The 16,552-nt window shown below is 45.6% G+C and overlaps 1 protein-coding gene across 2 annotated transcripts in view; it reads right to left on the bottom strand.

The window, feature by feature from the left end:
• Nucleotides 1–6,453: 6,453 nt before the first annotated feature.
• Nucleotides 6,454–16,552, bottom strand: part of alpl (alkaline phosphatase, biomineralization associated) — a 114,615-nt gene continuing 104,516 nt past the window's right edge. For both annotated transcript variants that reach the window (XM_072586789.1, XM_072586791.1), the window contains 2 exons: nt 12,129–12,248; nt 6,454–8,682 (listed from right to left, as the gene is read on the bottom strand). In XM_072586789.1, the coding sequence (XP_072442890.1) occupies nt 8,402–8,682; nt 12,129–12,248 (401 nt within the window). In that variant the 3' untranslated portion in view covers nt 6,454–8,401. The remainder of the gene's footprint in view (nt 8,683–12,128; nt 12,249–16,552) is intronic.

The following is a 16,552-nucleotide window of genomic DNA, read 5'->3' as shown; positions in this document are numbered from 1 at the left end:
ACTTTCTCGGACCTGTGTTATAACAGAGCTGAGACACCTTTTTGAACCTCTGTTATAACTGTGCTGAGCAACCTTCAAGAAACTCAGTTATAACCGTGCTGAGCCACCTCCTCCAGCCTCTATTATTACAGTGCTGAGCTACCTCCTTGAACCTCTGTTATAACAATTCTGAGCCACCTTCTCAAACCTGTGTTATAACAGTGCTGCACTATCTTCACGAGACTCTGTTATAACAGTGCTGAGCCGCCTTCTCGAACCTCTGTTATAACAGTGCTGAGCCACCTCCTTGAACGTATGTCATAACAATTCTGAGCCACCTTTTCGAGCTTCTGTTATAACAGTGCTAAGCTACCTTCTGTAACCTCATTTATAACTGTGCTGAGCGACCTTCACAAAACTCTGTTTTAATAGTGCTGATCTCCTATTATGACAGTGCTGAGCTACCTGCGTGAACCTCTGTTACAACTGTGCTGAGCTAGTTCTCGAGCCCCTGTTATAATGGTGCTGCGCTACCTTTTTGAACTTCTGTTATAAAAGTGCTGAGCTAACTTCTCAAACCTCTGTTCTAACAATTCTGAGCTAACTTCTCGAGCATCTGTTACAACTGTGTTGAGCTAGTGTTCGAACCTCTGTTACAACATTGCTGAGCCCCCTTCTTGAACCTCTTTTATAACACTGCTGAGCCACCTTCTCGGACCTGTGTTATAACAGTTCTGAGCCATCTTCTCCCATCTCAGTTATAACAGTGTTGAGCTGCCTCCACGAAACTCTGTTATAACAGTGCTGAGCAACATTCTTGAGCCTCTGTTCCAACAGTGCTGAGCCATCTGCTTGGACCTGTGTTATAACAGTGCTGAGCCATCTTCTCCCATCTCTGTTATTACAGTGCTGAGACACCTTGATGAACCTCTGTTGCAAAAGTGTTAAGCTGCCCCCTCGAATCTCTGTTACAACCGTGCTGAGCTACCTTCTCGAACCTCCATTATAACAGTGCTGAGCTATGATCAGGAACAGTCCTTAGCCGCCTTGTTGAACCTCTGTTATAACAGTGCTGAACCACCTCCTTGATCCTCAGTTATAACAGTGCTGAGCTACCTTTTTGAACCTCTGTTTTAACAGTGTTGAGCTACCTTTTTGAACCTGTGTTATAGAGTCATAGAGTCATAGAGATGCACAGCATAGAAACCCGTCCATGCCGACCAGATATCCCAACCCAATCTAGTCCCACTTGCCAGCACCCGGCACCTACTCCTCCAAACCCTTCCTATTCATATACCCATCCAGATGCCTTTTAAATGTTGCAATTGTACCAGCCTCCACCACTTCCTCTGGCAGCTCATTCCATATACGTACCACCCTCTGCGTGAAAAAGTTGCCCCTTACCTCTCTTTTATATTTTTCCCCTCTTACCCTAAACCTATGCCTTCTAGTTCTGGACTCCCCAACCTCAGGGAAAAGACTTTGTCTATTTATCCTATCTATGCCCCTCATAATTTTGTAAATCTCTATAAGGTCACCTCTCAGCCTTCGACACTCCAGGGAAAACAGCCCCAACCTGTTCAGCCTCTCCCCATAGCTCAAACCCTCCAACCCTGGCAACATCCTTGTAAATCTTTTCTGAACTCTTTCAAGTTTCACAACATCTTTCCAATAGAAAGGAGACCAGAATTGCACGTAATATTCCAACAGTGGCCTAACCAATGTCCTGTACAGCCGCAACATGACTTCCCAACCCCTGTACTCAATACTCTGACCAATAAAGGAAAGCATCCCAAACACCTTCTTCACTATCCTATCTACCTGCGACTCCACTTTCAAGGAGCTATGAACCTGCACTCCAAGGTCTCTTTGTTCAGCAATACTCCCTAGAACCTTACCATTAAGTTTATAAGTCCTGCTAAGATTTGCTTTCCCAAAATACAGCACCTCGCATTTATCTGTGATTAGCAACCTTGTCGAACCTCTGTTACAACAGTGCTGAGCCACCTTCTTGAACCACTTCCCTTCATTGATCAGATCATTGAGTATAGAATTTGGGATGTCATGTTATACCTTTACATGACATTGGTGAAGGCACTTTGAGAATACAGAGGACCCTGAAGGACACTGGTGGGGAATATTTCTTTTGGATGATCAAATGCCAGATAACATTGTTTATCCAATCATTGGGACCTTACGATGTTGCCAGATAATCTGATATTCAGATAATCGAGTGCCAGATAATCGTGGTTCCTCTGTACTGCATACAATTCACGTTGCCCTGCTTTAGGATCGATGTTAAACTTGAAAAGTTTCAGGAAGAATTTACAAGTATATTGCTGGGTTTGAAGGGTTTGACTTACAGTGACAGACTGAATAGGCTCTGGCTTTTTTCCCTGGAGCATTGGAGTCTGAGGGATGACCTGGTCGAGGTTTATAAAATGATGAGGGACATGGATAGGGTGAATAGATAAGGCCTTTTCCCTGGGAGATGGAAGTATATAACTACAACGCATAGGTTAAAGGTGAGAGGGGACCTGAGAGGTAATGTTTTCAGACAGAAGTTGGCGTGTGGATGAAATGAGCTGCCAGAGGAATGGGTGGAAGTGGGTACAATGACAACATTTAAAGGGCATGTGGATGAGTATATGAGGTTTAGAGGGATATGGGCCAAATGCTGGCAAATGGGATTAGACCAGATAAGGATGTCTGGTCAGCATGGACATTGGACCACAAGGCCTGTTTCCGTGCTGTGTAATTCTATGACTGCGACACTGCACTCCATGCGGCATAGATGTAGCACAATGCTTGAGGAAGGAAGTTCCAGGTTTCTGATGCAGTAATTACTGTGTATCTGATCTTCAGGTAATGAATGGACTGATGTTCCCCAATCTGACCCAGTGTTGTGGAATCCCGAATGTACAGAATGTTAGATTTAGATCAATCCTGGAGTCACTTAACTTGACGTTTATCCTTGCTGATTTCAGAAGTTCTTCAAGTGAAGTAGAATTGAAAGTAATCTGAAATTCTTGTGATCTACTCCGGAAAACCTAATAGTGAAGGGTAGATCCCAACTCTGATCTTTACACATTTATAAGCTTGCATTTACAAAGAAGCACAACACAAGCATCAAAAGAACACTCTCAGGCTGCTTCTATTTACAGATCAAGTGAATTCCCATTTAACGTTCATTGCATGAAAATAATTAAACACGGAATGAATGTACAATTAATATTGTGTGCTTCAAATATTGACCATACTCCCACTTTTACCAGGTAGAGCAGTTTAGCACAGGAGTCTTCTATCTGTCAGTCAATGTGGGTGAAACTTGCCAGTTAATTTAGCACCTTCCAAACCTCTACCACTTCGTATGGGGCGGCACGGTGGCACAGTGGTTAGCACTGCTGCCTCACAGCACCAGAGCACCAGAGACCCGGGTTCAATTCCCGCCTCCACGTGTCTGCGTGGGTTTCCTCTGGGTGCTCCGGTTTCCTCCCACAGTCCAAAGATGTGCAGGGCAGGTGAATTGGCCATGCTAAATTGTCCCTAGTGTTAGGTAAGGGGTAGATATAGGGGTATGGGTGGGTTGCGCTTCGGCGGGGCAGTGTGGACTTGTTGGGCCGAAGGGCCTGTTTCCACACTGTAAGTAATCTAATCTAAAGCTGCAGCCCCTTCCATCAAGGACAAGGGCAGCAACTGGGTGAAAGATGCTTGTTGGTCTGCCTGAAATGTGTTGGAGGTGACCCTGACCGAGTGTTGCAGACTGGCACATTTTAAGGTCCAAGACTACGTGCTGAGGGCCACACTAAAGCTTGGGGCAGTTGCCGCCGAGGCGCGGTGGGGACAGACCACAGTCTGAGCTCTTGCTGCTAAAGTATAACCAGAATCTGTTCAGAAGTCAGACCCTATCAGTGCCTCAACACAAACATAAATAGTTTCCTGCATAAGGAGAAAATGTTTTTGTTGTTTGTTACTGGAGAGAAGCTCTGAGAAATGTCAAAGCTGCAATGTGTTGTTTGTTTGCTTTTCTCTGCAAAGTCTGTACAAATATGATTTGGAACATTTGTATGTACTTAGAGATGATTTTATGAATAAAGTATATTTTTGAAATCAAAAACAAAGTGCAACAGATACATGGGAACACCACTACTTGCAAGCCACTCACCATCCTGACTAGGAAACATGCCAACATTTCTTCAGTGTTGCTGGGTCAAAATAGGGGAATTCACATCAGTTAGCACCGTGGTCCCTACACCCCAGGGACTGCAGCTGTTCGAGAAGGCAATTCACCTTCATCTTCTCCAGGGCAACTAAGGATCAGCTGTAAATGCTGGCCCAGCCAGTGATGCCCACATAGAATCCCATCAAGTCAACACCAACCCTCCAAAGGGCATTCAACCCAGACCTACACCTTTCCTGTAACCTGGCATTTCCCATGGCTAACCCACCGAGCCTGTATATCCTGGAGACTATGGGCAATTTAGCATGGCCAACGCACCTAACCTGCACATCTTTGGACTGTGGGAGGAAGCCAGGGCACCCAGAGGAAATAAACGCAGACACGGGGAGAATGTGCAAACTCTGCACAGACAGTCGCCCAAGGGTAGAATTGAACCTGGGTCCCTAGTAGTGTGAGGTAGCAGTGCTAACCACTGAGTCACTGCGCCGTTCTAGTGACTTTGTTTTTAAAAATTATCTGCGTCCAGATGATTGGTGTTGTGTCTGTTTATTTGTCATGTTGAGGTACAGCCTTGGAATCAGCTGTGGCTCAGTTGTAGCACTCTTTCCTCTGAGTTCGGAGGTCAGGTTCTGAAGAGAAGGACAGGCATGCTGGCCAACCTTTGATCAACGTTATTGAGAGAGCAGGGACTGACTGCTTATCGTGTGAGCTTGCTGCGTGCAAATGCGTTTCCTATGTTGTAACGACTGTTCTTCAGAAAGTCCGAAAATGGCTTTGAAATATCATGAGTGGTAAAAGGTATTCTCTAAATGTCAGTCTTTTCCCTCCACACTCATCATTAGTGTCGGGCACTATTGTTTCAAATTCGGGGATTACATGTTGCTCTCTCTAATGTTGGGTACACTGGAGTCACTGGGAAGAGATTCCTGCCTCTGACTGGCTGACCCCCTGACAGTCATCAGTGGCTGACTTTCCTGCTCAACTCCTTGCAATCTCAGAGTGTAACGACCTGCTCTCCAGACTGGCATTGTGCCGGGATCCTACGGAGTATTTAACTGAAAACCTTGCAAAAGGTGGATTTTCCCCTTTTAAATAGCTTTAATGTTTCATGGTAAGGTCACAAGGGGAAAAATGAAGGCAAGAGAGAGGCAGGTTCACCCAGGTATCTCCAGCCAACTGACCTCTCCAGTGCCATCGGATGAGTTGATCTACATGCTGACCATGATTCGCAATGAGAAGATTTTGTATTAAGAGTCAAAGTCTGGTGTTGAGAGAAAAATCTCTAAATTTGTAGACAATAGGAAGTTAGGGAGAATTGTGAAAGCGATGATAAGCGACTTCAGAGGGATATTGACAAACTGGCCAAATGGGCAGACACCAGGCAGATGAATTTCAATGCACGAGAAATGTGAAGTAACGCATTTTGGTAGAAGAAACATAGAAGGACAATACAGGCTTAATGGTAAAACGCCGAGGGGAATACAGGAGCAAATGGACCTCAGGGTTCACGTGCAGGACTCTCTGAGGGAGATCGGGCAAATTGAAATAGTAGTTAAGAAACCTTAGAGGATCCTTGGGTTTACAAATGGAAGCATAGGGTACAAAAGCAAGGAAGTGATGTTACACCTCTACAAATCATTGGTCAGACCACATGTGGAGTATTGTATTCAGTTCTGGGCACCTTATTCAAGGGAGGATGTGAAAGCCCTAGAGCGATTGCAAAGGAGATTTACTGGAATGATACCAGAAATGTGTAATTATAGGTACAAGGGAAGATGAGAGAAATTGGGTTTAATAATCTTGGAGTAGAGAAGGTTAAGAGGTGACTTTTTTGAGGCATTTAAAATTATGAACAATTCTAACAGGGTAAAGAAAGATATTCTGTTTCCACTGGTTAGTATGTCAATAACTAAAGATCACAGTTTCAAGATTGTCAGTAAGAGAGCGAGGAATGAGATGAAGAGAAACTTTGTTCCTCAGAGATCTATTAAGATTTGGAGTGTGCTACCTGGGAGAGGGGTGGAGGTGGATTCCATAGGGAGGTTTCAAAAGAGAGATGGAGATATATTTGAAAGGGGTGAGTTAGAAGGCTATGGTTATAGGGCTAAGAAGGGGACTAGCTGAGTATCTCTTTCTGGGCTCTGATACAGACCTTATGGGCCAAATGGCCTCTTGTTCCAAACTGTAAAATTTTATGATTCTATAGTTCTAAAGTCAAATAAAAATAAACTGTCAGAATTCAGTAACTAAATAAGTCAGGAACAGAAAATAACAGGATTTCCAAAGACATTGGATAAAACAGTGAAAAGAAAACTTTATTTTATAAAAGATTTCTGAAATTTCAAACAGGATAGACATCAGTAACACAACAAAATGGGACTGACGTTTGAAATTTGATTTAAAAAATGTGTTGTATATTTGATCTCATGGTTGTTAAGATATTTCTGCTCCTCAGGAGTAACTCAGTTGGATTATTGACGTGTACTTTTAAATCTGTAATCTTGCCCCAACAACTTGTCATTTTGTAGAAGCTGGGGAAGTCATCCAGATGTTCTGACCAAGCTGGAGGTCAGAGAGGTCACTCCAAGTTGGACTCGAGTTCCAGGAATGAAGAACGCCCCCTTTTCTGAATGATGTCTTGGGGGATTCTGGGATTCCTAGATCTTGGTGTGTTGATCGTCATATCGAAACTGACATCCCTGACACATCGATTGGACTGTCTCCCCCTAGCACTGCCCTCAGCCCCAGGGGAGAGGAGAAGAAGCAAGACACAGTGACAGCCAAGCTGCCTTGCATCATATATCACCGCGTCATTGGTCAGAGCGGGGCGTTGATGGAGAATGGGGAAACCAACTTCGCCCGCTGATGACAACAGTGTCCCAATACCAACAAACTTCGAACTTCATTAAAACAAAACAAGGGATAAATACTAACAGAACATGCAGACAGAAGTAACTTGCTGGCTTAATGCTTGATACTTAAACTGCTCCTTATACATGGAAAAGTGCAATAAAATGAAATAAGTGTTCTGCAAATGTAACTTTCATTCTCCAGTTACAATGACTGTCTGAAACATTAGTGATTTGAGGCAGGATATGAGAGGAATGATTGGCTTACACAAAAACAGATAACATTGCAGGACATTTTGGCCAATTGGATTATGTTTACCCTTTAGGGGGATTTGAAATGAAGAATCTTTGCAAGGCCAGCACTGTCAGCCAGCACCAATCCATTGCAACCACAAGAAACATGATTAATCCACCCTGCCAGCTCTTGCACCTCACTCCCTGGATAATTAGCTCCGAATAATCTTGCGCCTGGGCTGCTTTCCCCACATTTCACTCACGTTACCTTCCAGGTTTACCAACAAGACAGTAGGGATGCCCCTGCAGAATCAGCTTGTGCTGAAAGCCATTCTGTGGTTAAAACCCAGGAAGGAAATTGAACAATTGGCCATACATTTCTTTACTGTCCCTACGACTTGATTGTTTTGAGCTGATACATTCTGTCGTTAAATGTAATTGCTTTTTAACCCATAAGCCAGTGAAGAGTGCCAGCTTGAACAGGAGACCCCGTGCTGTCTCGATCTAGGTCTAGTTCGAGCCCTGAGAGAATCTCACTGCAATGGGCGGAGTGCTGGCCTCTCCTTCATACACATTGGTGTTGGTCTGATTAGGATTAAATGGGGTCCGAGGGGAGGTGAGGAAACGACTCTGAGCAATGAACATTGTCCTTTCGCAGAGGAAGGTGGTTGTACAGAACAATGCAGGACCCATTTAGTCCGACATTCCCAGTATGGGCCGCATCCAGCAGGGGGATAGACCAAGACACCTGGAGTCAAGTCTGCAGAACAGCCAAGCTGCAATAGGGAGGGGGAAGGAGGGGGCCAGGTGCTGAAAAGAGCACAAAAATAACTGATCTTTGAATGTTCCTATTGCTATGCAGTTGGCTAGTGGTTTTTAGTTCAGGTTCATGCTTTTCATTGCATGTCTCAACGCGAGGTTGGCGGGGGGGGGGGGGTAAATGAGGTTGGGTAGGGTAAGAGGAAGGGTGATGCATGGAGCAGTGTGAGGGTTATGTCTGCTGGAGCACTAACACTTAGTCCTACTCCCATTCTGCTGCGATCGCACTGCTCCACAGACCAGAATCACTGCGTTTGTAAGGGGGTGGGAGGGATTGTGGGAGGGGGAAATTCCTGATGAATGGGGGAGCGCAGTCCACCCTTTCTGAGAAACCGCTCCTTTAGATGCAAGCAAGTAGCGTCAACAATAGCAGTAAGATGGCGCCAGACCCGACAGGGACCCATGCGGCACTGGGACAGGGCCCACGCTCAAACTTGACACAGTGCTCCCTGTTCTGACCAATGCAGGCTGCATACGCCATCACGTGAGGAATGTAGTTCTGCTCATGGACGCTGTGGAAGAGGTGAGCCATCGGGCCTTTGGCAAAGATGGCGACGTCTTCGCCCCCGTGTGTTTCCTGCCTCAACGGCACCGCCGACTGCGCCAGGTAGTTGTTCTCGTCTGGGAGGACAGCAGTGTGGAAGAGGATGAGGGGAGAATGAGAGCAAGGGGAGAGGGGAACAGAGATGGCGAGGGGGAGAGGTAAGAGGAGGCGGTGAGAGAAAGGTGGGAAGGAAGCACGGAAAGAAAAGCAAAAGAAAAAGTACAAGAGAAGGAAGGAGGTAGGTAGAACAGGATGGAGAGATCAAGAGACATAAAATGCAAAAAAAAAAGGTTAGAATAAACTACCTCCCACACAGATTAAGAAAAAAAAACATCTAGCCCAAAACTAAATGTCACATTCTTTTTATCTCTTCCTGGGTTGTGAATGTTGCTGGCTGGGCCAGTGTTAATTGTCCCATCCTTAATTACACCTGAGAAGGTTGTGGTGAGACACCTTCTTCATTAACTCCATGTTCACCCACAATATCCTGACGGAGGGAATTCCAAGATTTTGACCCAGTGACAGTGAAGACGTAGCGATATATCTCCAAGTCACGTTGGTGGGTGGCTTGGAGTGAAATATGCAGGTGATGGTGCTCCTGTTTATCTGCTGCCCTTGTCCCTCAGGAGGGTAAGGGTTTGGAAGACACCGATATGGGACATTGACAGGATGCAGAACTGGGCTGAGACGTGGCAGATGGAGTTCAACCTGGAAAAGTGTGAAGTCACTTTTGTGGGCGGCACGGTACCTCACAGCGCCAGAGACCCGGGTTCAATTCCCGCCTCAGGCGACTCTCTGTGTGGAGTTTGCACATTCTCCCCGTGTCTGCTCCGGATGCTCCGGTTTCCATCCCACAGTCCAAAGGTGTGCAGGTCAGGTTAATTGGCCATGCTAAATTGCCCGTAGTGTTAGGTAAGGGGTAGATGTAGGGGTATGGGTGGGTTGCACTTCGGCGGGGCGGTGTGGACTTGTTGGGCCGAAGGTCCTGTTTCCACACTGTAAGTAATCTAATCTAATCATTCAGTTTGGAAGGTCGAATATGAATGCCAAATACAGGGTTAAAGGCAGGATTCTTGGTAGTGTGGAGGAACAGATGGATCTTGGCAACAATGTCCACAGTAGCCACCCAAGCTGGTAGGATTGTTAAGGAGACGTATGGTGTGTTGGCTTCCATTAGCGGGGGATAGAGTTTAAGAGCTGCAAGGTTATGTTGCAGCTCTATAGAGCCCTGGTTAGACTACACTTAGAATATTGTGTTCAGTTCTGGTCACCTCATTATCGGAAAGATGTGGAAGCTTTCGAGAGGGTGCAGAGGAGATTTACCAGGATGCTGCCTGGACTGGAGGGCATGTCTTATGAAGGTTGAGGGAGCTAGGGCTTTTCTCATTGGAGCGAAGAAGAATGAGAGGTGATTTGATAGAGGTGTACAAGATGTTGAGAGGCAAAGATAGAGTGGATAGTCAGAGACTTTTTCCCCAGGGTGGAAATGACTATCGCAAGGGGACATAATCTTAAGGTGATTGGAGGAAGGTTTAGGGGAGGTGTCAGAGGTAGGTTATTTACACAGAGAGTGGTGGGTGTGTGGAATGCACTGCCAGCAGTGGGAGTAGAGTCAGATACATTAGGGACATTTAATTGACTCTTGGATGGGTCCATGGATGATAGTAAAATGAAGGATATGTAGGTTTGTTTGATCTTAGAGTAGGATAAAAGGTCAGCACAACATCGAGGGCCAAAGCGTCTGTACTGTGCTCTACTGTACTGTGCTGTACTGTGCTGTGCTGTGCTGTACTGCGCTGTGCTGTGCTGTACTGTGCTGTACTGTACTGTGCTGTGCTGTACTGTACTGTGCTGTGCTGTACTGTGCTGTACTGTGCTGTGCTGTGTTGTGCTGTACTGTGCTGTGCTGTGCTGTGTTGTGCTGTACTGTGCTCTACTGTACTGTGCTGTACTGTGCTGTGCTGTACTGTGCTGTGCTGTGCTGTACTGTGCTGTACTGTACTGTGCTGTGCTGTACTGTACTGTGCTCTACTGTACTGTGCTGTACTGTGCTGTGCTGTGCTGTACTGTGGTGTACTGTGCTGCTGTGCTGTGCTGTGCTGTACTGTGCTGTGCTGTACTGTGCTGTGTTGTGCTGTACTGTGCTGTGCTGAACTGTGCTGTGCTGTGCTGTGTTGTGCTGTACTGTGCTGTGCTGTACTGTGGTGTACTGTGCTGCTGTGCTGTGCTGTGCTGTACTTTGCTGTGCTGTACTGTACTGTGCTGTGCTGTACTGTGCTGTGCTGTGTTGTGCTGCACTGTGCTCTGCTGTACTGTGCTGTACTGTGCTGTGCTGTGCTGTACTGTGGTGTACTGTGCTGCTGTGCTGTGCTGTGCTGTACTGTGCTGTGCTGTACTGTACTGTGCTGTGCTGTACTGTGGTGTACTGTGCTGCTGTGCTGTACTTTGCTGTGCTGTACTGTACTGTGCTGTGCTGTACTGTGCTGTGCTGTGCTGTACTGTACTGTGCTGTGCTTTGCTGTACTGTGCTGTGCTGTGCTGTACTGTGATGTGCTGTACTGTGCTGTGCTGTGGTGTACTGTACTGTGCTGTGCTGTGCTTTGCTGTACTGTGCTGTACTGTACTGTGCTGTGCTGTACTGTGCTGTGCTGTGCTGTACTGTGCTGTACTGTGCTGTGCTGTGCTTTGTTGTACTGTGCTGTGCTGTACTGTGCAGTGGTGTACTGTACTGTGCTGTACTGTACTGTGCAGTGGTGTACTGTACTGTGCTGTGCTTTGCTGTACTGTGCTGTGCTGTGCTGTACTGTGCTGTGCTGTACTGTGCTGTGCTGTACTGTGCTGTGCTGTGCTGTACTGTGCTGTGCTGTGCTGTACTGTGCTGTGCTGTACTGTGCTGTGCTGTACTGTGCTGTGCTGTGCTGTACTGTGCTGTGCTGTGCTGTACTGTGCTGTGCTGTGCTGTACTGTGCTGTGCTGTACTGTGCTGTGCTGTACTGTGCTGTGCTGTACTGTGCTGTGCTGTACTGTGCTGTGCTGTGCTGTACTGTGCTGTGCTGTGCTGTACTGTGCAGTGGTGTACTGTACTGTGCAGTGGTGTACTGTACTGTGCTGTGCTTTGCTGTACTGTGCTGTGCTGTGCTGTACTGTGCTGTGCTGTACTGTGCTGTGCTGTACTGTGCTGTGCTGTGCTGTACTGTGCTGTGCTGTGCTGTGCTGTGCTGTGCTGTGCTTTGTTGTACTGTGCAGTGCTGTGCTGTACTGTACTGTGCAGTGGTGTACAGTACTGTGCTGTGCTGTGCTTTGCTGTACTGTGCTGTGCTGTACTGTGCTCTGCTGTACTGTACTGTGCTGTGCTGTACTGTGCTGTGCTGTACTGTGCTGTACTGTGCTGTGCTGTGCTGTTCTATGTTCTATTTGGCAAGCTACTGCTGTGCATCTTTTCGATGGCACACACGCTGTACTGTTTTTGGGTCAATCCTACTTTTCATTTGAAGGTAATTTAAGAACATTTTCGAAGACTTACAGATCTCACTGTTGGAAACGTTGGGCCTTTCTCCATTTTGCAGGGAGTAGCCTGGTCCATTTCCATATAGTATTGAAGTGAATGGCCTACTGTCCACATCACTTAAATATGGAGCAAGTCCTGAAAGACAGAGCACAGGTTTCAGAAATTACCATCAGGAATATAGCTCACATCACATTCCCCATGCTCAGGGTGGAAACAGGTCCCACAGATAATTTATTTTAAAAACAAGCTCTCAAGGTCTAAAAGTCACCTTGGCATTGCCAAAGGCTGCAGCGATCCCATAGCAGATCCTATGGTACAGGTAACTCAAACTGCCAGGGGATTTCATCCCCTGATCCAGTCAAATGGCACTTTTCTTCCCTAACTTGTATTTTTACAACAAATAAACAACAAATGTTCAAAGAAGACGGATAAAAACATCCACCCCCTCACACTTTTGTCTTGGATTCCTCACGGCGATACGGTAGGAATTAGGCTTCAATTCCAGGGGGGCACTCTGAGTTAATCTCAGCCACTTTACACAGTAGGCCGCATTGTCATCTGAACAGCTCACTGCTCACTCCTGAATAGATGACAAGGTCATTAAGTAGAAATAGGGAAGGAGTGCCCTTTGGTACAATGTAGTTCACCCATTCACAGAGATCACCCTCCCCAAAGGACACCCAACACGACAGAGGCTTCTCAAATTCCTGAAGGATGGCTGTCAGAGCCCATTCCAACTGCTGATTCATCCCAACACCTGTCCTGTTCCTTTGTGCTTACTCACTTGGACCCTCACCCCTTGAAATCCTGTCAGTTCTAATAGAAACTGTTCACATCCACCTGTGTGGTTCCTTGCAGTGATTAATAGACAGTGCACATTGTTGAAAGCTGTGTTTGCTATGCTTGGCTAAATGCGGTGTGAGAACACATGTGTCAATGGCATGATGCTATCAGGACTCTGAAAACAGAGGAAGGAACAACGAGTACTGGAGATTTATATTTCAAAGTCAAGATTGGAGCGGTGCTGGAAAAGCACAGCAGGTCAGGCAGCATCCGAGGAGCAGGGTGATCTCCAGCATCTGCAGTCCTCACTTTCACCTCATCTATATTTCAAAGGCGAGTGCAATATATAATAGAGTGTAAACTGAAACTAAAATGAAGGCAAAAGATCACGGTGCAGCATTCTCAGAGACTGTACAAAGGGGAAAGTCAAAAAAACCTCATGGAAACCAAATGTACGAGGACTAATCAATTAAAGATTGTACCAGGAAAGACAAGACTAAAGTAGGCAACATCATCAATTAAAAATGACGACAAAGCTCACGATAATGTACACAGCACACAGAAGGTTCGCACAGAGTGACACTCCTCCATCCACCACAGTGAAGCTATCCTCAAGAATGGACGGCACATTTGGTTCTTTAATTAGCAGCATCCCTTCTTCAATTATCACTCAATCTGCTGACCAAGAGTGTGCCCGTATTAGACTGGCTTCAAGGTTGTAAGGGGAACTTTAGTGGAACCAACTGATCCTGAATTTGTACAGCATGAGAGGTATATATACTAGTCAACAGGAAAGTATAAAAAAAAACCCCTCAAAATCCAGATTAAGCATCTAAGATGACAGCACATTCTGAGGGGTGTTGATCGGATGATTGTGGAAAGGATGTTTCCTCTTCCAAGGAAATCAAGTGCTAGAGGTCACTGTTTGAAAATCAGGGTCGCCTACTCTCAGTAGGTCATGATTTGTTTGGAGCTCTCTTTTCGAAAGTGGGTTGGCAGCAGAGTGTTTGAATGTTTTAAGGCTGAGGTCACTAGCTTCTTGATGAGGAAGTGAGTGAAAGGTTATCTGGCGTGGGAGAGAATATGGATTTGAGTTCACAATCACATCAGCCATGCCCTTAGAAAATGGCGGAGTAGGCCCAATGAACCGAATAGCCTAATTCCTGCTCTTTGTTTGTACTTTACTAAAATCTCAGAGAATTGTGTGTTCAGATTTCCCACCGTGAAGTTGAGCATTTGAATTTAGTTTAAAAAAATCAGCTTATTAAAAGCCGCTATCAGCTAAACTGATCATGAAGTTTTCAGATTGTCGTTGAATACCATCTTGCTCAGGAATGCCCGTGAGGGAAGGAACTCTGCCAACCTTAGCCAGTTGGTGTGCATGTAACTCCAAACCCACACAGATGTGGTCAATTCACGTCTGCCCACTAATGTGGCCTCGTATCAAACCATTATGCAGTTCAGTGATTCCAGAAGAGTTCCCACCAGCGGTTTCTCAGAGCAACTATTAATGGACAATAAATATTAGCCTCGCCAGCAACACCCACATCCTGAAAAACAAAACCATCGAGCAAGGCAAAGTGATGCCCCTCAGAAACCATCAAGTTGGTTCACTGCCTCCAGATCCTTAACGGAACTGACTCTTGCCTGAAAGCAGCATCTGTCTACAATTAATGAACATATAATTATTGGGTACGTAGCAAAACTAGATTGATTATAGAGGAACTCCAGCCCTTTTGCTAATACTGAAAGATTGTGGGTGCACTGACAAGGGAAACAACTGAGTTGTTATTCAGTCATCCTCAAGGATAGATTGACTTCCTACTTGTTATGAATGGATTGTCGTCAATTGTGTCAGCGGGATCCTGCTGTTTGGTATCTGCGGCTGTTTATACCAGTCTGTTACGTGGCTGGTTTGGTCAATAATCATGCTTTTTAGAAAGATACACACAAAAAAACCAAACCCTGAACTGAGTCAGACTTGAGGTCTCGAAAGAGCATCCTTCAGAATTACAGTCTCCTGAGAGGGATGATATTTTATTACACCTGGCCCATGAAGTGCCCTGGAATGTTAAAGGTGACATAAATACAGGTTGTTGTTGGTCATCAGTTTAGACAAACTTTAAGAAAGGCTTGACACTGTATAGTTGACAGTATCTGTTCAGTCACTTTGAATATTTGCCTGTTTCCAATATAATGATACCTCCTGAATGTCCAATGACTCCCATGTGATCACATCTGCCTGACCCAGCTTCCTGATGTCAGAGTTAGTGGTGCTGGTTCCTTTCAGGCTGTCCTCGACTCTCTTTTCCTTTATAGTAATTTTTATAAACTCAGTATCTGAGGTTCCCCCCACTAAGGAAGCCACGATATGCATATCTTTCCTTGTGGATAACATTTCTGTATTTTTATTGTTGGCGTCTGTTCACTTGGCACTTGGGAGCTGCGACTATTAGAGAGGCGAACTCATCCTACCCCATGTAGCATGAACCAGGGCCATGAGATCTCTCTCCATTACTAGCAATTCAATACACCACTCACTAATATTGGGTTAGAAGGCCAGATAAAGACCAATTCAACAAGTAAACTCCTGGACAAACATCCACTTGAACCTGTGGATGAACTGCTTACAACTTGTGGATGTGAATGACTTGTTCCGTTCTTTTCCACAAACAAACACAATCAAACAAGCACCTCCTGATAGAGTCATAGATAGAGTCATAGAGATGTACAGCATGGAAACATGGAAACATTCGGTCCAACCCATTCATGCCGACCAGATATCCCAACCCAATCTAGTCTCACCTGCCAGCACCCGGCCCCTATCCCTCCAAACCCTTCCTATTCATACCCATCCAAATGCCTCTTAAATGTTGCAATTGTACCAGCCTCCACCACTTCCTCTAGCAGCTCATTCCATTCACATACCACCCTCTGCGTGAAAAAGTTGCCCCTTACCTCTCTTTTATATCTTTCAATTCTCACCGTAAACCTATGCCCTCTAGTTCTGGACTCCCCAACCCCAGGGAAAAGACTTTGTCTATTTATCCTATCCATGCCCCTCATAATTTTGTAAAACTCTATAATATCACCCCTCAGCCTTCGACGCTCCAGGGAAAACAGCCCCAGCCTGTTCAGCTTCTCCCTGTAGCTCAGATCCTCCAACCCCGACAACATCCTTGTAAATCTTTTCTGAACCCTTTCAAGTTTCACAACATCTTTCCGATAGGAAGGAGACCAGAATTGCATGCAATATTCCAACAGTGGCCTAACCAATGTCCTGTACAGCTGCAACATGACCTCCCAACTCCTGTATTCAATACTCTGACCGATAAAGGAAAGCATACCAAACGCCACCTTCACTATCTTATCTACCTGCAACTCCACTTTCAAGGAGCTATGAACCTGCACTCCAAGGTCTCTTTCTTCAGCAACAAGCCCTAGGACCTTACCATTAAGTTTATAAGTCCTGCTAAGATTTGCTTTCCCAAAATGCAGCACTTCGCATTTATCTAAATTAAACTCCATTTGCCACTTCTCAGCCCATTGGCCCATCTGGTCAAGATCCAGTTGTAGTCTGAGGTAACCCTTTTCGCTGTCCACTACACCTCCAATTTTGGTGTCATCTGCAAACTTACTAACTTGTACCTCTTATG

Source organism: Chiloscyllium punctatum, chromosome 16 (assembly GCF_047496795.1).
Source record: "Chiloscyllium punctatum isolate Juve2018m chromosome 16, sChiPun1.3, whole genome shotgun sequence".
NCBI classification, from domain to species: Eukaryota; Metazoa; Chordata; class Chondrichthyes; order Orectolobiformes; family Hemiscylliidae; genus Chiloscyllium; species Chiloscyllium punctatum.
Note: the sequence above shows the minus strand (reverse complement) of the source record. Positions and strands in the feature narration are given on the sequence as shown.